General features: G+C 49.9%; 2 protein-coding genes across 4 annotated transcripts; one reads left to right on the plus strand and one right to left on the minus strand.

Moving 5' to 3' along the window:
- Nucleotides 1-828: 828 nt before the first annotated feature.
- On the plus strand, nt 829-11505 carry LOC136517615 (MLO-like protein 1). 3 transcript variants are annotated; one of them, XM_066511238.1, is made up of 14 exons: nt 836-1065; nt 1201-1258; nt 1371-1615; nt 1813-1929; nt 2048-2102; nt 2315-2406; nt 2563-2637; nt 2717-2805; nt 2887-2936; nt 10331-10371; nt 10458-10667; nt 10773-10840; nt 10959-11019; nt 11123-11505. In XM_066511238.1, exons 1-14 carry the CDS (start codon nt 943-945, stop codon nt 11267-11269), a joined length of 1431 nt encoding a protein of 476 aa, XP_066367335.1. In that variant the 5' UTR covers nt 836-942; the 3' UTR covers nt 11270-11505. The 3 variants fall into 3 exon arrangements, 2 of the variants coding, with proteins under 2 accessions (XP_066367334.1, XP_066367335.1); XM_066511237.1 differs by lacking the exons at nt 10331-10371; nt 10458-10667; nt 10773-10840; nt 10959-11019; nt 11123-11505 and adding exons at nt 5482-5765; nt 5862-6301 and having other exon boundaries at nt 829-1065; XR_010774314.1 differs by lacking the exons at nt 836-1065; nt 1201-1258; nt 1371-1615; ... (9 more) ...; nt 10959-11019; nt 11123-11505 and adding exons at nt 2949-5298; nt 5482-5617.
- A 2237-nt stretch (nt 11506-13742) lies between these two features.
- On the minus strand, nt 13743-19936 carry LOC136517617 (guanosine nucleotide diphosphate dissociation inhibitor 2-like). Its single transcript, XM_066511243.1, has 13 exons — nt 19324-19936; nt 17357-17419; nt 17135-17218; nt 16662-16769; nt 16382-16554; nt 15855-15966; nt 15677-15757; nt 15525-15587; nt 15342-15443; nt 15015-15139; nt 14678-14888; nt 14513-14587; nt 13743-14116 (listed from the first exon to the last, which is right to left on the minus strand). The coding sequence occupies exons 1-13, from the start codon at nt 19408-19410 to the stop codon at nt 14063-14065; spliced, it is 1338 nt and encodes a 445-aa protein (XP_066367340.1). The 5' UTR covers nt 19411-19936; the 3' UTR covers nt 13743-14062.
- Nucleotides 19937-21840: the final 1904 nt, after the last annotated feature.

Below are 21840 nucleotides of genomic sequence, written 5' to 3' on the forward strand. Positions count from 1 at the left end.
CAAGAAATCGGAAACCTCCTAACTAACGGCTTCGGTATTTTAAGTTGTAAATTTTAAATTCGTCTAGTTCATCTTCGCTCTAGGCAACATTTGTGGCCCTTTCAGTTCTGATCTTCCAAATTACGCACACTAAGCCCCATCAACACCTTTAGAAAGGCACACCTGATCCCATGAAACAAGACATTGAGGCTTCTGGCATTTGTCAGTGCATGTCCAAAGAAAGGAACGACGCTTACCGTCAATGATCTCTCTAACATCTTGCGAAGAAACATGGAGAGCATATATGGCGAATCGGTAGACTTCCCAGGGCAGCATTAACAAGCACAACTTGACCACCATAGCTGAGAAGACGGGATTTCCAGCCAGAGAGTTACCGATCAAAAGAGCAAATGAGAGGTTGAAAATCAGAGGACCCAAATAAAGTCGAGGAAAAGAGGAAATAGAACAGCCCAGGAACCAGGCCATGGCACTGGCATTGACATCAATGTTTCAAGGGGATGAAAGTGGATTTATGAAAGTTGATGGAGAGGTCCATGACCCATCTGTTTTTATTAGTAAAAAGATAAACAAATCTAATTATATTTTTAGTTTTGGATAGAATTTTGTTTCTCGAGTTATGTGGCCATGCTACGAAGCTGCATCCACCACCGTTTAAAGCTCCGAGACAACGGCTCCCCAACAGTGAGCTGCCGTCCACCGGCCTCATATTCCCGGGGCCTACCTGAAAGCTCTTCGCTCCTGGGGCAGTGGGCCCCACTGTCGCCTCGCCACGGCAGACGGCACCACGTGCGCCCGGTGGCGTTTCGACGGCATAAAACGAAACCAAGGAAACGGCAGAAGCGCCGAGCGCGCGCTCCTGGAGACCTGGACTGTCAACCAATCAGCCAGTCTGAGAAGGAGATAGGGAGCAGGGTCGAGAACAAGTGGACGGGCGGACGGACAATGGCGGTGGCCGACGAGGCGGCGGCGCTGCAGTTCACACCGACGTGGATCGTGGCGGCGGTCTGCACCATCCTCGTGCTCATCTCCCTCGCCGCCGAGCGGGGCCTCCATCACCTCGGCAAGGTACGTAGCCACGTAGGCGGAGCTGGAGCTGTTGCTTGCTTTTCAGCTGCTAGCTGCTACGAGCTATGACGGTGATGCTGATGATCTGATGAGAGCTTCACTAACTCTGGTGTTCTTGGGCCGGCATGCATGCAGACGCTCATGAAGAACCATCAGTGGCCGCTCTACGAGGCGCTCCTCAAGGTCAAAGAAGGTAACTAACTACTACTAGAAAAAAAAAGTTTTTTATTTGTTCTTCTACTCAGAGACGTACGTGCGTCTTCAGTGATTTCAGCTCTTCTGTGTGTTGGTGTGTATTGTTGCAGAGCTGATGCTTCTGGGGTTCATCTCCCTGCTGCTCACGGTGTTGCAGGGGACGATCCAGAGGACATGCATTCCTCCCAGCTGGACAGACTACATGCTGCCGTGCCAAAGACCGGGACACGACGACGAGGCTCCTGCGGCGGCCGCCATGGCGGCGCGTCTTGTCGCCGCCGATATCCTCGGTAGGATCAGTAGGGCACGGACGCTCAGCGAGGCTGGAGCCGAGGCCGGGCTGTGCGAAATGGAGGTGAACTGACTGAATAATCATGCGACTCGGATATATAACAGTCGCTGTTCATAGATTTTATAATCTGTGAAAAACATTGGTTGTCAATGTCTTATTCATAATATACATAGATATTATATAGAATCAAACCAACAACATGGCGTCTTGATGTTTCCTTCTTTTTGAATATATCTTATGGTATGCGTTTGTCTTGACAGGGGAAAGTTCCACTGCTGTCCGGAGAAGCCTTGCATCAGCTGCACATCTTCATATTTGTTCTGGCTGTCTCGCATGTATTTTTCTGTGCTACAACTATGTTTTTAGGAGGTGCAAAGGTAATTAATTAAGCTGCTTATGACATAAGCCTGCAGAGTTGCATGCAGTTAATAAACTGTGGAACTCTTGTTGCTTCTTCTGCCGGCTGCTTCTTACTGTTCTTTTTTTTTTACTCAGATACACAAATGGAAAAAGTGGGAGGAGGAAATTCAGAAAAACGCTGCAGGAAACGGTATCACGACCCAGCTTTGCTGTTGTTGCTCATATTTTAGTGCAATGAGACACATTTGTTTGAACATCTTTTTTTTTATTCTGAGGAAACTGGAAACATGTAAATCTTTGTGAAAACAAAAGCTATATATGTTTATGATCTGGTTATTTTCTTCACAACAAAAAGCTATGTTTGTTGATAGGATTGATAAAATCCGATATGTGAAACTGCAGGATGTAAGAAGGTGTTACCTATGCATCAAGTTTCATTTATCAGAGAACATTACGAGGTTATTGGCACAGATTCTAAGATGTTGTGTTGGCTGGTAAGGTGTACTACATTCATGTGTTCTACTGTCATATATTACCTGTATATTGAAAAATAATATTTACTCCCTCCAAAGAAAAAACTGACGTTTTAACCCTCACATAATAGTCTATTGGTGAATTAATAGCCTTTCCTCTTGCTTTTTCCCATTCAGCTATCATTTCGTAAGCAGTTTTATGGTTCAGTAGCTAAATCAGACTACGCTGCAATGCGTCTTGGTTTTATCATGGTAAGCACCATTGGATGTCAAGACAATGTTCTGTTATATTCTTTATACGTAAACATGCATGCATTCTTTTGGATTGCAGACTCACTGTCGCGGAAACCCGAAATTTGATTTCCACAAGTACATGGTGAGGGTTTTAGAGTCTGATTTTAAAAAAATAGTCGGTACAAGGTAATAATTCAATTTCAAATTTTGAGGGAAATTTGCTTCATGAATAATAAACTTAACCATGCTGTTTTTGTCGCCTTTTAGCTGGTGCTTGTGGATCTTCGTGGTGATATTTCTGTTGCTCAATGTCAATGGTAAGCCATTATTTCAACCTTTGTAAAAAAAATACTTTCATAGTTTTTCTCTGTTAGTGTAAATTCTTCCCCGGAACTAGTTTGTCCTTTGAAGATGGAACCGTTACGCTCCTCTCCTCCACCCCCACCCCCGCCCCCGCCCCCGTACGCCGCCCACCAGCCCAGATCCGCCGCCGCCGGCCGCGGCCCCCGGTCCCCGTGTGTTCCTACGCGCTCCCCTCCCCGCGGCCGTCCTCCACATCCCGCTAGCGCCGCCCGCGGTGGCTCATGGCCACAGATCGAACAACCCTACTGCCGCTGCTCGTCCCGTACGCCGTCTCCCCACCATCCGGGCCCCGGGGCGTCCGCCGCTACTTCCGCTGCGGCGCACGGGGAGTCCTCTGCCCCCTTTCCGAGGCAACTTCTCCGCCTCGGCGCCACCTCCGCCGGGTCCGCTGCTGCTGCGGCCGGGTCGGAAAGGACGGAAGGCACGTCGTCCCGACGCGTTAGGTTCGCCGCTACCCTCTTCTGCCGTCCGGGGAGGCGTTACTACCCCACCAACGATGCGCCTGCAAGATCCTGCCTCAGATCCGCGTCGGGGAGGCGCGGCCCTCTTTCCGCCGACCTGTCATCTCCAACTATCCTGTCTCCGCCCGGCTTTGGGGGTGCTTCGCCTTCCCGAGGGGGGAGACCCAGACCCGTCTCCGGGGCGTGGCAGGGGGCCGGTGCGGCGCATTCAAGCGAAGGTGAGGACGGCTGGTCTATGGTGCGCCCGAGATACTGGTGGCGTCTCCCCGGGTTCAAGACCAAGGCGCATTCAACACCCTCAACCACCCAGGTCATTTCAGCGCGTCATCATCTCAGTGGGGAGCTGCTGCGGCGCTTGCGAGGTAAATGCTTCCGCTGCCTCGTCCCTGGCCATGCCGCGGCGACCTGCAGGGACCCGGTGCGCTGTTTCTCGTGCGGCCGCTGGGGACATAAAAGCAAGGTGTGCGCTACAAGATCTTCAATCGCCAGGCAGCAACCAACACCGCCCAAGGCTACTCCTCCTCCCGTCGACGAAACAAACTTCCCACCTCTGCTTGCGAGCGGCATGGCCAGGCCCGGGGACCCCTCCGTCCGTCCCCTGGACACTTGTGCAGTGGCTCTCTCCGTGGACTCAATGGACCAGGAGCTCGACCGCCTCTCCATGCATGGCATGGTGGCCTGGCTGGGGGGGAGCCGCCCGGTGGTTGAGCCGGAGATCATCAAGCGGGCCATCTGCCACCAGTTCCCGGTTCGTCCGGAAGATGTCTCCGTCGTCAGGCACGCGCCCGAGGACTTCTTCGTCGACTTCAAGCACCGGCACCACCGCGACAAGGCGGTGTCGCGGGGGACCTTCCCCTATCGCAACCTCGACATCCACACAAGACCATGGCAGCTGGTGACACACGGAGAAATCTGCGACCTCAAGTTCCGCGTCCGCCTATGCCTCGAGGGCATCCCCCTCCACGCCTGGAGCGAGAGCATTGCCAAGAGGGCGGTCGCCAGAGCTTGCGACATCGACTACGTTGAGAAGACCTCGCTGGACCGTGCCGACACCAGGGCACTCTGCGTCTAGGCGTGGACGCACAACCCGTCCGACATCCCAAAGGTAACCTGGCTGACTTTGTCATGCAGAAAGACGAAGGCCCACTGTTCGCAGGATACCCGCAGCCGCCGGGGACTCACCTTCAGGGTGCTGGTGCACCTTGACTTGGTGGAGGACCCTCCGGGCAGAGACGGCCAGGCCGCTGCCCCCCGAGTCTTCACGTGGGACTACGGGGTCGTGGATGGAGAAAGGATGCCGCGCGACCGCCACGACCCTCCACCGGCTGACACCCGGGGCGGCAACCGCGACGACGACAGCGACCATCGTGGGCGCCGTGAACGCCATGGGGACAGGTGGTACTCGCGGCTCACCCACAGCCTGTCAAGGGCACCAAAGGACCGCGAGCGGGAGCGCTCCGCGTCCAGGCACGGTGGCCGCCGACACCAAAGTCCGGAACATGGGGGTCGCCAACGACCACTGCACAGCGACGCGGACGACCGCGGGGATCGCCAGACGTCCACAGGCGGTGACGCGGCTCGCAAGGGTGCACGACAACCGACCCAAGGCGACGCTGCAAATGCTGGCACGGGGGCTCGGCACCACCTCGTCATCCACCCGGCTGATGCCCTCCGCAGAGCCAGGGGACGAAGCAGGGAAAGGGCGACCCACCGTAGGCCGCACAGGCGCGCGCGCTCGGAGCCGAGGAACACGACGTCGTGCTCAAAATCACCATCGCCGCGCCTGCGCTGCAAGTCACCGGACTTCAACGGAGGCAACGGCAACAACCACCACCCGTCGCCGAGCCCTCCCAAGGTGCGTGTAGAACAGAGTCAATGCGACGACTCGCCCGTCATCCTTTTGGTCTCTGCCCCTCCAACCTGCGAACCGAACGACCCTCCAGTTGCCGCTGCACACGGCACATACGAACCAACTAACGACTCCTCTTCGGGGCACCTAACCAGAAACGTATCTCCTACTTGTATGAATGAACTGCAGGTTCCCCCGCCGACGACCGCGACGTCGTGACAGAGCAGCGTGCACGCCTCGCGGCTGACCGACGCTTCCGCATGGGCCAGGTCTACGCCAGGAGGCCAGGCCCTCTCCGCACGCCCCGCGCCCACACACAGCAGGCCAGAAACGCCCAAGTGGTGCGTTTCCGCCCTGGCGCGGTCTACTCCAGGCGCCGTGTCCGCGGGTTGTCCGGCAACAGCACCAGCCGCACACACATGGCAAATGAACCTCAACAACTGCGGCCGGAACAGAATGCCAACGCCGAGGAGGTAAACAATGCCGGCCAAACGACGAACGCCAATGATGCTCTGGTATCTGATTTCCTACAGGGAATTTCACAATCCCTGCCTCCACCCATCTTGCAGGTCCAGCCGCGTCAGCACAGCATGCCAAGTCGACGCAAGAAGCCCACGCTACCGGCGCAAAGAAGCGTCCGCATAGCCGCCATGAATTGGCCAAGGGGTGACACCCAAGCGAGGGCCAGGCTTGTGCTGATGAAAAGACTGGGCATCCTCGATAGGGAAGGACTCAGCCATGACGACGCGTTGCTGCGCTACTTCGGCTTGTACAAGGGACCACTTAATGACGACGCCGTGAAGGCAATGACGGCTCTGTGTGGCCTCGACGCCGACGAGGCGCTGCCGCATGCCTAGATGACTGCTGTCGCAAAGGGGTCGCCCGTTGTAATAATGGTAGTAATCGTTTGCCACTGCGGAAGCTCTTCGAGCTCCACATCTTTTGTGTACCGCTTGGGTTCGGCGACAGCCAGAGGCCTACAGTCGCCATCCCACCCAACTGCAACAAACCGTCACCTGGTAGCGTGCAGGGAGCAAGTGCTCTGTATCGTCGTGCCGACAGCCAGCGGCTTTCAGTTGTATCGGCCACTACGTGTTGATGCTTTCGTAATCTGGGTGTGCTTTCGCCACTGTGGCCTTACCTTGTTGCCTATTGACTATACTGAACCAACAAATGGCTTCCGACTTGCCTACTCCCGAAGAATTATTGTACGTAGGGTAACATTAGTTCACATATGGCACAGCTGAATTGCCAGGTTCTTAATTGGAACGTCAGGGGGCTAAATGATGGCGCCCGACAGGACTCGGTTAGTGAGCTCGTGAGAACCACCGGCGCCACCATTGTATGTTTACAAGAAACAAAGATGCAAGCTATGGAACGTAATGTAGTTCGCCGAACAGTCGGAGCGAAATTTGAAAACTCCTATAGTGTGCTCCCGGCGGAACAAACACGTGGAGGCATCTTCCTGGCGGTCAACGAAGACTTCTTCGACCTTTCCGACATTGCACTTACCGCGAACACTATAACCGCGCAAATCAAGATGAGGGCTGATGCAAAAACGTGGCAAATTACTGTGGTATATGGGCCGCAAGGGGAGGACGCCAAACTTCAATTCCTCCAAGAACTGAAAAACATTCCGCCGCTGGAGAATGATAGATGGCTCATCCTCGGAGATTTCAACCTCATCTACCAGGCGGAAGATAAAAACAACGCCAATCTCAACCAACGTCTCATGGGGGCATTTAGAGCGACGATCGATCATTTGGGACTCAAAGAAATCAAGCTAAATGGCCGTAGATTTACCTGGATCAATCAACAACAAAACCCCACGCTCACTAGAATCGACAGACTACTATGTACCCCCCAGTGGGAGCTGTCCTTCCCATCATGTTTCTTGCACTCCCTACCTTCGCTCATGTCGGACCATACACCGCTGCTGCTCCAGGGACAACTTGACCACAATCACACCGCTTCCTTCCGCTTTGAAAATTACTGGACTAAGATGGACGGCTTCCAAGATCTTGTTCACGACATTTGGAATAGACCGGTCGCCACCGCTCTCCCGATCAAACGCTTACACATCAAAATGGCACGTGTGGCAAAAGGCATCAGTCGTTGGAAGAAAGAGAAGATAGGGGATACAAGGATGCAACTCGCCATAGTGAAAGAAGTGCTACTACAATTAGAAGCAGCCCAAGAGCATAGGTTGCTCACGGCCATAGAACTTCACCTATGTCGCCGCCTCAAAGCCCGCAGCACTGGACTCGCGGCCATCGAAAAATCAAGAATCAGACAGAGAGCAAGACTAACGTACATTCGCTGTGGGGATGCTAACACAAAGTTCTTCCACACTCGAGCAAATGCACGCCGGAGAAAGAATTACATACATTGTCTACATACGGATGGGGGGGTCGCGGTGGCTCATCAAGAGAAAGAAAAGGTCATTCGAGAGTATTTTAAAAATCACATTGGTGCCACGACGCAGCGAGTTTCCACACTAAATTGGCAATCCCTTGGATACAACCAACACGATCTCTCCGATCTAGAGTTGCCTTTCTCCCAGGAAGAGATAAAATACAATATTTTTTCCATGTCTTCAGACAAAGCACCAGGACCAGATGGTTTCACGGGGGCCTTCTTCAAAGCGTGTTGGGAAATCATTAAGGATGATATAATGGCGGCACTGAACAGCCTATTCAACTTGAACGCCCAGGGCTTCGAATGGCTAAATTCGGCGTGCATCATCCTCCTACCCAAAAAGGCAGATGCAACAAGAGTTACTGATTTCAGACCCATCAGCCTCGTCCACAGCATTGCGAAGATCTTCTCTAAGGTGTTAGCAAACAGACTTGCCCCCCGACTCAACCAACTTGTCTCCAATTGCCAGAGCGCTTTCATAAAAAAGAGAAGCATCCATGATAACTTTCTATACGTCCAGGGCGCGGTTCAAAGGTTGCACAAGCAAAAGATACCGGCTTTATTCATGAAACTAGACATCCACAAGGCTTTTGATACGGTCCATTGGGGGTACCTGCTTGAGATTCTGCAAGCCCTAGGATTCGGACAACGATGGCGAGAATGGATCTCTATCCTCCTGCGTACATCCACTTCCACACCCTTGATTAATGGGCGTCAGGGGACCCCTTTTAGCCATGCAAGAGGCGTCCGTCAAGGAGACCCGCTATCACCCATGTTGTTCATCCTTGCTATGGACCCGCTTCAACGACTGCTTGACCGGGCAACCGAACAAGGGGTACTCACCCCTCTTCCAATAGCGGCGGCAAAATGGAGAACCTCCATGTATGCGGATGATGCCGCCATTTTCATCAGCCCAACGAATGATGATGTTCAATCCGTCAAAGCCATCCTGAACGCTTTTGGTTCATTCTCGGGGCTACATATCAATCTACAAAAGAGCTCGGTACACCCAATCAGCTGTGCAGACGTCGATCTAGACCAAGCCCTCTCACCCTTCAACGGTCACAGAGGGACCTTCCCTTGCAAGTACTTGGGCCTGCAGCTACACATCAGAGCATTGCAAAAAATACACGTGCAACCTCTCATAGACCGTATTGGGCAAAGGTTACCCAAATGGAAAGGAAGATGGCTTAACAAAGCGGGACGTCTCACTCTCGTAACATCTGTCCTCTCCTCCATGCCAACCTACCACCTCACTGTGTTTCCTCTAGCTGCTTGGGCTAAGAAAAAGATTGACAAAATCAGAAGATCGTTCCTATGGAAGGGGGAGGAGAACGCCAATGGTGGACACTGCCTTGTTAACTGGCCAACTGTTACCAGGCCAAAAGATCTGGGTGGTTTAGGCGTCATCGACCTTGATAGATTTGGGAGAGCCCTCCGGTTACGATGGCTTTGGCAGGAATGGATGGACGACCACAAGCCTTGGAACGGCTACGAGCTTCCATGCTCTGATGATGACCGTCTCCTCTTCAACTCCTCAATCGTTATAACTTTGGGGGATGGTGCAAAGACGAGTTTTTGGCACCAAAACTGGCTCGATGGACACGCGCCTAGGTACTTAGCACCAAACTTGTTTTGCCTAGTTTCAAGGAAAAACCGAACGGTGAAACAAGAGCTCCGGAACAACAATTGGATACGCAAGCTACAGAGGAAAATCACCTCCGCTGTCCACATTGAGGAGTTCGTGTCCCTTTGGATACGAATACAAGATGTGCACTTGCAGCAAGGCGCCCAGGACACCATCACCTGGCGGTGGACCGGTGACGGGAAATACTCCACCCGCTCGGCCTACAGGATACAGTTCAGAGGCTCGCTCGCCTCATTCAGTACAGAGTTGATCTGGAGTGCGCATGTGGAGAACAAATGCAAGATTTTTGCCTGGATCTTAGTGCAAGATAAAATTCTAACGGCACAAAACCTACAGAGGAGAGGGTGGCCACACCATCAACAATGTGTGCTCTGCAATGGCCCTTTAGAGACCGGCCTCCACCTATGCTTATGTTGCCCCTTCGCGAAGAGGGTTTGGAATCATATCCTATCGTGGGAGAACTTCCCTCAGATCCAGCAGCAACCCCAGGTGCAACCCACCGATATCAGATCATGGTGGGAAGAGGTGACGACGAAAGTGCCAAGATCAGAACGTAGGAGGCTGAACGGGGCACTAATCTACACCTTCTGGAACGTTTGGAAAGAAAGAAATAGGAGAATCTTCGACAACAAGATACATACAGTGCTGCAGGTGGCATCAAAGATAAAGGATGATATAGAACAAAGGAAGAGAGCAATCGATTATGGGTAGCAGATGACCCCTCTCCGGCGGGCCGGGTGTTTTACACGCTTGAGGGGGGGGGGGGGAGGGGAGGTTCTTTTCCTTTCCTCGACTAAATTAGGTTGTACATAAACTATCTTTTCCCACTTAATTGAAAGGCAGAGCTCCTGCCATTGCGTTCAAAAAAAAAAACTAGTTTGTCCTTTTTAACAGGCAGCTAGGTCCTGTAGCAATATTTCAGTATTTATTAAGCTTCTCAAACTACTCCCACTTCACTTTGTTAATCTGCAGGTTGGCACACATACTTTTGGATGGCTTTCCTTCCTCTTGTTGTAAGTGCAGACTTTGAAGCAAGTTCTGAATTATAAGCATTCAGGGACTAGGTACTTAATGAAGGGCGTCTAATTACTTCCTGCAGTTTCTGTTAGCCGTTGGCACAAAGCTGGAGCACGTGATAGCTCAGTTAGCCTACGACGTAGCCGAGAAGCAGACGGCGATCGAGGGCGATTTGGTTGTGACGCCATCGGACCAGCACTTCTGGTTCGGGCGGCCGCGGATCATCCTGCACCTCATCCACTTCATCCTCTTTCAGAACGCGTTTGAGCTCGCCTTCTTCTTCTGGATACTGGTAACACTACTAAGCATTACTAGGACATCGTTTCTGATTCTTAATTGTGCTCCCTCCGATGCCCATGACTGAACGCAACGACACTGTGTAACTTTCCTTTTGAAGATGACCTATGGATTCGAGTCCTGCTTCATGGACAACATCGGTTTCCTTGTTCCCAGGCTCGTCCTCGGGTAATTCGCATGGCCTCCCTCCAGTACATCTCACAGGAATTCAAATGGCAGCTGTGCATGTACATGAGCATGTTCTTCATTCTGACTCTTGCATCCATCTCCTTGTATGTACCTGCAGGGTCGTCATTCAGCTTCTCTGCAGCTACAGCACACTGCCTCTTTATGCAATTGTAACCCAGGTGCGTGCGTTGGCAGTTTTCTTTGTCTCAATATTCGTTTGTCGTCGGTGCACTTGTTATATACAGTATCCTTCAAACACTGATTGATGGCCTGTGCTCAAAGATGGGGAGCTACTACAAGATGGAGATCTTCAACGAGCATGTGCAGCACGGCGTCTTGGGCTGGGCAGAGAAAGCCAAGAAAAGATCGGGGAAGGAGGGCGGCAGCTCCCCGACCGCCGAATCCATGCACGGCGAAGATGCGGCCTAGGATTGGAATGGCGAAGCTAACGGGTAGCTGTGGGGGAGGACGATGAGGCAGCAGTTGCAAACTTGCAAACAGAGAGAGCGATAGCATGTTTCGTTTGCTCTACAGCAATGGCTTTGTATGTTGTGTGGTTTTTCTGCTGTAAAGCACACAGACGAGACGAGCTGTAATTTTTGCAGATAGCTTCACTCGCAGCAGCCGTAAAACACTGCTGGTATTATGGTATATTTGTGATCTCATCTGCGCCGAAAATTCCTCAGAAGATCCTGAACTCGATGACGCCGCAGTGTTACCGTACATTTTGCAATCTGACAATGACCACACAGCAGTACGATAAGAATGCGTCACTCTAGCCTCTGGGACTAGCACGACGGCGCTCAGATTTTCACCACGAGGCAGACAGCAATAGCAACAAGCCAACAACGCCTCTGGTTAAGATGAGAGCAAGCTCGGACAAGGTAGAAACGAAATTCATTAATTCAACAAGAGCCGAATCTTCCAACATCATGCCACTGTTGCCACAGAAATTCAGCAAGAACCAAAACTCTCAACGTCATTTCATTACTGCCACAAAATTAATTCTGCCACAATACTTCATCCTGCCAAAACATGTGTACTCTACGACAGTGGCTTGTAACCAGCATAGAATGTGAGCCTAGCTCATCTAATTGGGCGAGAAATGAAGTTATACATCCGAACCATTCAGTTTCGAGTTCTCATCAATTCAGAATTCGGATGTCTATTTTTTTCTTCTTCTAAATGATTAATTAAAAGAACGTCTAGTTCTTCCTAGGTTCCTTAATTAATTTTTCTTTTAATAACGTACTCGCACTTTTGAAGGTAGCATAACTCATGGCAGCCAGAAAAGACAGTTGATATATTTATAATATCGTTAATGCTCTGTGCAGGGCGTCCGTTTGCCCGGACGCACCTTGCTGGGCCTGTGGACCGATCCAATAAGCCTGGTCCCCTCACGGCTTCTCCTTCTAAAAAAAGTGGACATATTCGGCATTCCTCTTCCTCCTCGCCCATTGCGGCCTTCGTTCTTATCCATTCGCGTCGATGACTTCGATGCGGAACTACGGGACAGAGGTTGCGACGGCCGTGCCGGCGAGCTTTGCACACGCTACCAACCACCGGTGCACCGTCGAGCTCCACGCATGCGTCACCGAGCCGGCGAGCCTCCACGACGGATGCTACAGCAAGCCGACGAGGGGAGGAGCTTCGTGTGACGCCGCCCCGCCGGCGAGTTGCCGCCGACCTCCGCGCCGCCGTCAAACTCCACAACGACGAGTATTCACCCGCCTAAGCAGCAAAGTGACATTGCGTTGCAAGTGTATGTTACAGGTGTTTCAACTGTTTCAGACGAATGTTTCAAGTTGTTTATCTAGATGTTGCATATGTTGTAATATATATATATATATATGTTTCTCTGTTTTTAACGTATGTTGCAAGTGTTTTATCTGCATGTTGCAAGTGTATGTTCCAAATGTTTCATTTGTTTCAAACGTATGTTGCATCAAGAGTTTCTTGTTTCAAAGGTATGTTCGAAGAGTCACGGGGCACGGTGAGTGATGGGGGCACGGCCCGGGCACCGGGGGATAGGGTGCGGCGAGCCGAGAGCCCGCGGAGGAGCACACTAGAAGGCAGGGAGAGCCGCGCGCTGTGGGAAGGCGGGGCAAGTCACTCGCATCGGATGGTTATTGTGCCTCGTATCGAACGGCTAAGAGCTGCGTCCATACACGTCTGCCAGATGTCCAAGCGCTAGCCTCTCCGTTATAATATCTAGCCATTACAGTGACTCCGCAAAACCTATGGTGGAAATGCTGCGTGATAACTTTCATGATACTTCGTTGGTCTTTCCCAATCTAACCATGGAGACAAGGCAAGACAAGAATCAATCATTATCTACGCAGCTGCAGCTCTCATCCCCTTGCTTGACACAACAAAATGGCCTTTTGCTTGCGATGACACTGACACCACCAGCAACAGCAACAGCAGAACTTTTAGTCTCAACTAAACTGGTGTAAAATAGAAATGAAATTCAACAAGACCCAAACCTTTCAACACCATATCATGTGCCTCAAAATTCAGTCGCCAGACTACACCTGCCAAAAAAAAATCGCATAATTCGGCAAACAATACCTCCATCACAGGAGCCAAAGGTCATGTTCTGACACATCAGACCAAAAAGATATTTGGCATTCGTCCCTAAAAAAAATCTTTGAAGAACCCGATGGGTGACAAACTTCGGTCATTCACAGTAGAACTAGACAGTAAAGAACCCAAATTTACTGAACAGTTATGATACATCACACAGCCATGATGGTCACTGTATAACGTTTTACACCATTCGATCAAGTAGTAAATAATAGAACCACCACCGTCAATCAACTTGGGTCAATATTGTGCAAAGTTCTGCCAGCAACAAGTACCCAGTAAACACAGTAGGACAAGCAGACCAGGCAGCGCTCAATAGCATCAAGCAGAACTCGATGGTAAAGAACCCAAATTTACTGAACAGTTATGATACATCACAAAACCATGATGGTTACTGTATAACGTTTTACACCATTCGATCAACTAGTAAATAATAGAACCATCATCGTCCATCAACTTGAGTCAATATTGTGCATAGTTCTGCCAGCAACAAGTACCTAGTAGACATTTCACAGAACAGTAGAAGGGGCATGATATAATCTGGACCGGAATAAACTCATACCAGCCATTCATTAAAGTTTCCATGTGCTGTCCCCGACGATGTGATCTTTGATAAACACGACAGTATGACTGAAATCAGTATTCTTCAGCAGCACTAGCAGCACTCAGATCCACACTAAGATCCACAGTCTGCAATGAGATCAGAGTTAGGATGCACATGTTTGATCCATATTTGCAGCATAAAGTAGTAGATCGAGGAACTAGATTCATTAAATCTTAAAATTACAGCATAGGCGACTTTTTTTGTTAGCTGGAAGTGTGGAACACACACAGTTCCAACTCTAGGTATCTAGCTCCGCTCAAAATAAGGTGTGCATCAAGTCATGATTAAACAATGCTCAGTTAGTTGTAACTACTCGATAAAAATATCACAGATTCACAAGTTTTCGTTTAATTGGACTTAAGTTAAAACTCTAAAAAAAATTGGACTTAAGTTTGACCAACATTTTAGCACAGTACACTAACCAAAGACTACTGCAGGCTACATCACTCCAATCATAAAAATAAAGATGAAGTCCATGTTACCTTTCCAGTGATCATTGTATACATGTTCAGAACATCTGTTACAGTTGTTTCAAAATGTGTGGTGGCATCATAGCTCTGCACGGTGAAACAGCCACAAAGATTTAGTAGAATGTTTAAACAGTGAAGTTAAATGTTCATTCTATTAACATATACTGCACATCTTACCGTCGAGACAAAGCAATTGTCAAGAGATGGTTCGTTCACTGGTTCATATCTGTCATAAATATCATAGAATATCTCATCTACAGAACCAAGTAGATCAATTCCAGGCTTTAGCTCAGACTGGGGATTATCAGTCTCTGCTTCTGCAGACACAAATGCAATGAACTTCCCTCTGGGCGCAACATTGTGCGTGTATGAGCAACAGAAAACATACCTAAAAGAGGATATGGACAGAAATATCATAATTGCGTCAAGCGTAGTGATCCACTTGATAAAAGTGTTTAAGTAAATCTAGTGATTAATGAAATGAAAACTATTTCAGCATGAGAGAAGGCCTCACATGTCTGATCTGCGTCCAAGTTGTTTCTGAGGCAAAATAATTTGAACCGAGTGGGACTCATTTGTATTAGGGATTGGGTGGCTCATGATAGCAATCGCTCGTACAACTCTACCGATCTTCCTAACCTGTTGAGAAACATTAGGGTGGCAGAAAAAATGAGAAAAAAAAAAGTTTAGCAAAAACACCAGAAGGCCATATAATAACAAATACCTTCTCAAGATGGGGGAAAAAAGAAGTTCAGTAAATTAGCTTGTTATCTAGCAAAGTATAAGTATTTGGCACTGAAATGACCGAGTCCTTTAAAATCTGGATATAGAGAGTATTCACCTTGTTTGGTAAATATGAAGGATCACAGACCACCTTCTTGCACTTTGCAGTTTCACCTTCAGATGTGACACCGCACACTTTCCCCTCCATATCGAATTCAACCTACAAAATGAAGCAACACAGGTAAAAAGGAGAGCACTTTCTTGTCATCTAAATTATGTGAAGAGAGGTGAAAAAGAAGACCTTGCACTCTGGCTTGTTTAACATGTAAGTACCACCATAAACAGCACTCAATCGCGCAAAACCCTGTAGCCCAAAACAAGCACTGTATCATCAACAAGGAACATGATGCCCACTCGAGAAGTATTACATTAACAGATTCGATTTTGACTGACCTGCGGTAGCTCACCCAGCCCATATAGTGGATAGATATATGGCGAGCCTCCTTGAAAGCGTGCAAGAGACTCTGCATATAGCTAAAAGCACACAATAGGTGAGGAAACATATTCAAACCATTAGGAAGCACACAAGTTTATCTATAGCAACTAGGAAGCAGCTTTGGCCAAGACTTACTTTCATCCTTTTCACTGTATCAAGTGCCGGTTCATCAAGGTAATGATCATCTCTATGAAGAGCAAGTGCATGTCCGACGAAATCCACTGTATCATCACTTAAACCATATTTACTGAAATACACATGGAACATGGAGTTACCTTTGTGCAGAAAGAGGTTAGTTATTTGCCATTGCAAAATTTGCAATCCCAAAATGTGTCACTGACATGTGGATCATAAACCCACATGTCATGAACACAATAAGGGGATTGGAACATGCATAGGTTGAATTTTACACAAGAACATAAGAGCAACATGCAAAAGAAATATCTTTGCACGACATATGGAATAAAATGCTATCCATGTATAATCTGCGAGGCAGCAATGTTCACAATGGATCTTGTAGGAGCACAACCCTGAATGTAGCAAGAGTGCCACTAGGAAAAATCTAGATGCTAACTACAACGAATTTAGTTCACAGGTAAGATGCAAGGCCAAGCAATGTCTACAAGGAATGAGTATAATGCAACAAGCAGAGAGGTACTAACGCTATAAGTTCTCTAGTTGTCACCCTAGTAAGGTCCAATCCTTGATGTGTCCTTGGATCAGCTTCATTGTAATCTTGGACATAAATGAAGAAGTTCCTTGCTCTGCGCTTCTCGAACAGGCCCATCAAAGGGGACTTCAGAGCCTCCATATCAGTGGCAGGGACCTTGTAAATCTGTGAAAATAATAACAGAGATACGGCATGTTACCCTACTAGATCTAAGAAAATTTAGGAAACGTAATGTTGATGAAAACAGGACGAGAACATAGACTGATGACTACCTTCCCTTTGCTGAAAACATAGCTCCCATCAACAGCTTTGAATGACAAGTACTTTGTCACGTCAGTGTGGATGAGGGTTCGAACCAATGTCCCATTTGCCATCATAAACTGATAACAGAAACAGACTTTTTTTTTAACAATGAATCAACAAAAACATAATTATGGTACACGGTAATATAGATAGTAAAAAAAAGAAAACTATTAACAAAAAAGTCATAAATATAGCAGGAGTACTTCGCAGACTTCTTTTTACAAACAGTTCTGCAAGGGATTTTCATAACTTTCTGAAGCGAAAATCAACACATAAATCACATTAAAAGAATACAAATGTTTCCTGTCAAGTCAAAACAATGCATGATCACAGGGTTGGTGTTACATTTATCATCCCGCAGGTATTTCCACAAATATTAGCTGTGCTGATAAAGGTGCTAGAAAGACATGTTTGCATAGGATAAAGGCTGTTGGTGTTGCACCTTTGGCACCATGTCCACATTGTAGTCTCTGCTTGCACCTAGATGTGCTGGGGGCTTGTCTTCCCCTCTAAACCTCTTCCAGAGCTATTCCAAAAGGTAGAGTGGAAAGCATGTCAGTCTAAAAGATCCAGCAAAATCAATCAAAAGCTTTGTTATGACAAGAAATCGATGCACAAATCTAGAACCCTCCGTACTTAAACAGAAGTTGTAGGAGTTGCTTACCTGATTAAGGTTGAGGGAGGTGGAATCTCCTCCATAGTAGTCATTTCTGTCCATATGCAAAACCTACAATATCATCGAAACCACGTCCTCAAAAGTGAATTTCCTAAACTTAAATGTAGACTTAAAATACCACAACCTTAAGGTTCTAAAAATGGCATAGGGATCAAAAGCAATTACAGACCAGGTGGCATAGAATAATTCGACTCATGCATACATGCATAATGCACTGAGAAAAGAGAGAGGTGTTTGCAAGGGGTTGTGGCAACTTCTGGATATCGTATGTACTCTTAAATTGACTCCTCATACGGCACTCTCATTATACATCCACTTAAAAGCTCTCTAATACAAGGCCCCATTCCCTGGTGGCACAACTCTAGCTCCAAGATCCAAGATTCACCTCAGATCTGGAGTTTGTATACTAAAATCAAGAATCTCAAGACTATAATTTGTCTAGAACTGAAAGAAAAACTCATCCGAACAACTTAAATGTACCCACAGCTCCAGATTCACAGATTTATGGACCTAGGAATACCTAGCTCCGAAAAGTCCACAGATTTATTGGAGCTGGAGCCCTGCTAAAAGGGGTCAAAGCATCTCTACGGCATAAGGGTTCACTGTTTCATGAAAGAGGCTTTTAATTCCATCCTACTTGGTTTGGACTCTTGGTAGCTCGCTTATTAGCGGAGACTAGGCGTGTTTGCATGGCGTCCGAAGGTTGCCATGCTGGCATGCTGCAAGATCAGCGCGTGGCACTCGATTAGGCTGTTGTTTGTTTCATGACTGAACATTTGGCTGCTGCACCTTGCTTGGCTGTTTTTTAGTGCATTTGGCTGAAAAAGCTCGCCAAGAGTGTGGCGGACATTTTGTCCGCCAAACTTCTAGCATGGCCACACTTGCAGCTTGGTGTTGTTGGGAAGCAAAACAAACCACCCTTAATCTCCAGTGTTCCATTGCCAGCCCCATGTTCTAGATGACCTCCCACAACCCATCTACCATGCCCCTAGCTGGTACCAGCTGCAGGTGGCTACTGTAACCGGCTCCACTGCTACCGTCAGCAGTTGAAGGCAACCTGGCATGCCCTACAACTCTGCTACGTTACCACCACCGCCGCTTCCTCACCTTACCCATTAACAGCCAAGCTGCTACCAGGAAGCACTCAGTCTACCAGCTTCCCCATAGTCGCTCAGCAGCAAACCTATGGTTACCAACACCCTTGCTGCCCCTGCCACAGCAGCACCAATACCAACCGCAGTCCAGCTTCCTCCTTGAAGCTGAGGCCAAAGGTCAGGGTGGCTTGGGAAACCCAGAATCCTAACCCTAACTTCTATCATCAACGCCGTATTGCAAGCTACATGCTGCCACCTGTGTATGTGCAACAAATAGGGAAGCCTACTTATTAGGCTAATATGGAAATTGAAAAACATTGGTTTATGAAAAGCAACAAGTGTGGGCAAGCAACACAACAAAGAACAATTAGTTTGGGCAAGAATGGCCACCCTTCTCCCTCTCCTTAATCCTCACTTTAATTCGTACTACATGTTCTTCCACCGAATTGCTGGTAAACAGTACGATTGAGTGCCATTTCCCGATTAAGCACGGCTGCTCGCAGTCCTGATCTAGAGAACCACTCCTTGCTAAGCTCAGACTATACTCAATTGCATCAATGGCTGGCCCGCCCCTATGGATTCACCAAGCGCTTAAGGGGCTCGTAGGTAGACGAACACTATAGATCAGCATACGACAGCAAAGCGAAGCATGCATCTAATCGCAGCGCGCAACGTCCAGATCAAAGGGGCTGGGGCACCCGATCTAGGAGCTCGTGTGCTCCAGCGACCCAGTCCACTCCAAGTGATGCAAGCGACCTTGAAGCACCGGACTTGTACGCGGACCCGAAATCCGAGCACGGCAGCTACGGATCATACTAGCGGCGGCTGTAGGGGAAGCGAGTGAGCGAGCGGCGGGCTCACCTTGAGGCCGTCGACGGAGAGGAGACCGCTGAGGATGCACTCCTTGAGCCCCGTGCCTAGCACGATCACGTCGTACTCCTCATCCATGGCTGGCTGCCCGGTGACGCGGCGGCGACGGCGGCGAAGAGGAGATGACGCGGCGGAGAAGAGAAGTGGAGTTGACGAAAGGAAGCGAACGGTGCGGTGCGTGGGGGGTGGGAATGGGATTTTGGCGTTTGGGAATCCGAGAGGGAGGAGCCGGATGCCGGATGCGGATGGGGATGCAGCTGGTCGCTTTCGCGCGCAGGTCCTCGGCTTACGAAATAATTGCGGCCGTCTTTTATTTTTGTTTATTATAAGCAAACATGCTAGTGTGTTACAACCGGAGAAGAAAAATGCCGTTTGGTTCAGTGTTACGTGAGGGAATGGCAATGGAATCAGCTGCTGACGTTAATGGATACAGGGGAATGAAAAACGCTTCTTGTTTGGTTCGCGAGTCCCACCGCTCTGCGACTGAAGGAGGGAGGGTAGCGTATTTGTATTGGGCTGGACCCGTTCGCAGAGCCACCTGAAGCAAACACGGAATAACGTGATCTCTTGACGCTGTGAGCGGTTGACGGGACGAAAACACCGAACCAAACACTATAGTGGGAACCCGAACTCCAGTTAAACAAATCATCTATTATATTTTGAATTGCAATATTTCCTTTTCGCTCAATCTACTTGGTTGTATATGTTTTGTAAAGTGTAAATTACACGGTCGGTCCTTAAAGTATTGAGTGGTTTTCATCTGGGTCACCAAACTATGAAATCGTACGTTTGGCTGCCTAATGTATTTAAGTGATCTCATTCAGGTCTAGAATAGACACGACAAGGGTTAGAAGCTGACGTGGTGGTCACGTGGACATGATTTGAACATAAAAACCCGAGCCGAGGGTCCACGGTACCCAGTGTCCACTTCCTCCTCCGCCGTCGACGGGGACGCCGCCATCCCGCTCGAGCGTGGAGGCTCTGAGCAGCCTCTCCGCCATCCCGCTCGAGGACGTCCGCCCGGCTGACGAGCGAGCCGGCCTCGGGGACGCCTTCGACCTGGCGCGCACCCATGCCAACGACCACACCGTGTCGTGGATCCCCATCGTCGACATCTCCCCTTCCTGGATGCCACCAGCAGCCAGCAGCAGCGAGACGCGTGCGTGGAGGCCGTGCGCGCCGCCGACGACGACTGGGGCGTCATGCACATCGCCGGCCACGGCATCCCCGCTGAGCTCATGGACCGCCTCCGCGCCGCCGGAGCCGTCTTCTTCGCCCTCCCCATCCAGGACAAGGAGGCCTACGCCAACGACCCCGCCGTCGGCCGCCTGCAGGGCTACAGTAGCCGCCTCGCCACCAACACCTCCCAGGCAGAGGCAGGAGACGAACATGAACAGAAGCAGCAGGACCTCGACCTCCTCCTGCAGTTCAAGATTGTGGGGGTATTAACCCCTATACCCTTACGGCTAGGCTTGGGCCGGCCCGGATCAGTGGGTCCGGTCCACCAAAAGACGACGCGCGGCCCGGCCAACCTGATCGGAGTCCCGCGCAAGGAGTCAAGGCAGATTTGGCGATCAAGCAAGATCCTGGTCGGTTAGAATAGGAATCCTTATCCGGCCACATATGGTAATTGTAACTGGCTAGGATTAGTTTCCAGATCTGTAACCCTGCCCCCCGGACTATATAAGGCGGGCAGGGGACCCCTTTAAAAAACATCTCTCATTGGTATACAGCAATACAAATCAGACGCAGGACGTAGGTATTACGCCTTCTTGGCGGCCAAACCTGGATAAAACCTCGTGTCTGTCTTGCGTCACCGTCTTGTTTGTGGCTTGCGCATCTGTCTGCCGACAATCTACTACCTTGGGCATACCCCTAGGTAGACTGCCGACCATATTTCGTCGACAAAGATCAACTACTACCCGAGGTGCCCACAGCTAGAGCTGGCCATCGACGTCGAGGCCCACACGGACGTCAAATAGCTTGCGCTCGTAGCTCATCCACATCCTTGCGCTTCTCCCTGACCCGATCGCGTCGTCTCTGGCCACCGAAATCGACCGCACGTCGGAGTTTCGCCGCTGCTGTCTGTCATCGCCACCACAAGCATCTCCGCCGTGGCCAGCCCGCTACGAAGAGGTTGGTGGCGATGGACAGCGAGGGCAGCCACGGCACAAGCGGGCACCAGCAGCTGGATGCCTAGCATGCCGGCCGCCCACGCCGGCACCAGCACCACGTAGCCCTGCCACCGCTCCGGCGACGTGCCCCAGTATGCGGCGATGCCGATGGACGACACAATGATGAGCAGCAGCAGCGCTGTGAACCGCAGCGCGTGCATCCGGGTCATCACGCCTCGCACGTAGTACCGCCGAACGAGCAGCGCTGTGGCCATCATCATGAAGATGAAGAGCGTGCTGACGGAGAGCAGGCTGGAGAGGACGTCGAGGCTGGAGAAGAGGGCGATGTAGGTGCTGCAGACGGCGATGAGCGCGGTGGCGTGCACGGGGGTGC

This window comes from Miscanthus floridulus, chromosome 17, assembly GCF_019320115.1.
Source record: "Miscanthus floridulus cultivar M001 chromosome 17, ASM1932011v1, whole genome shotgun sequence".
NCBI lineage: Eukaryota > Viridiplantae > Streptophyta > Magnoliopsida > Poales > Poaceae > Miscanthus > Miscanthus floridulus.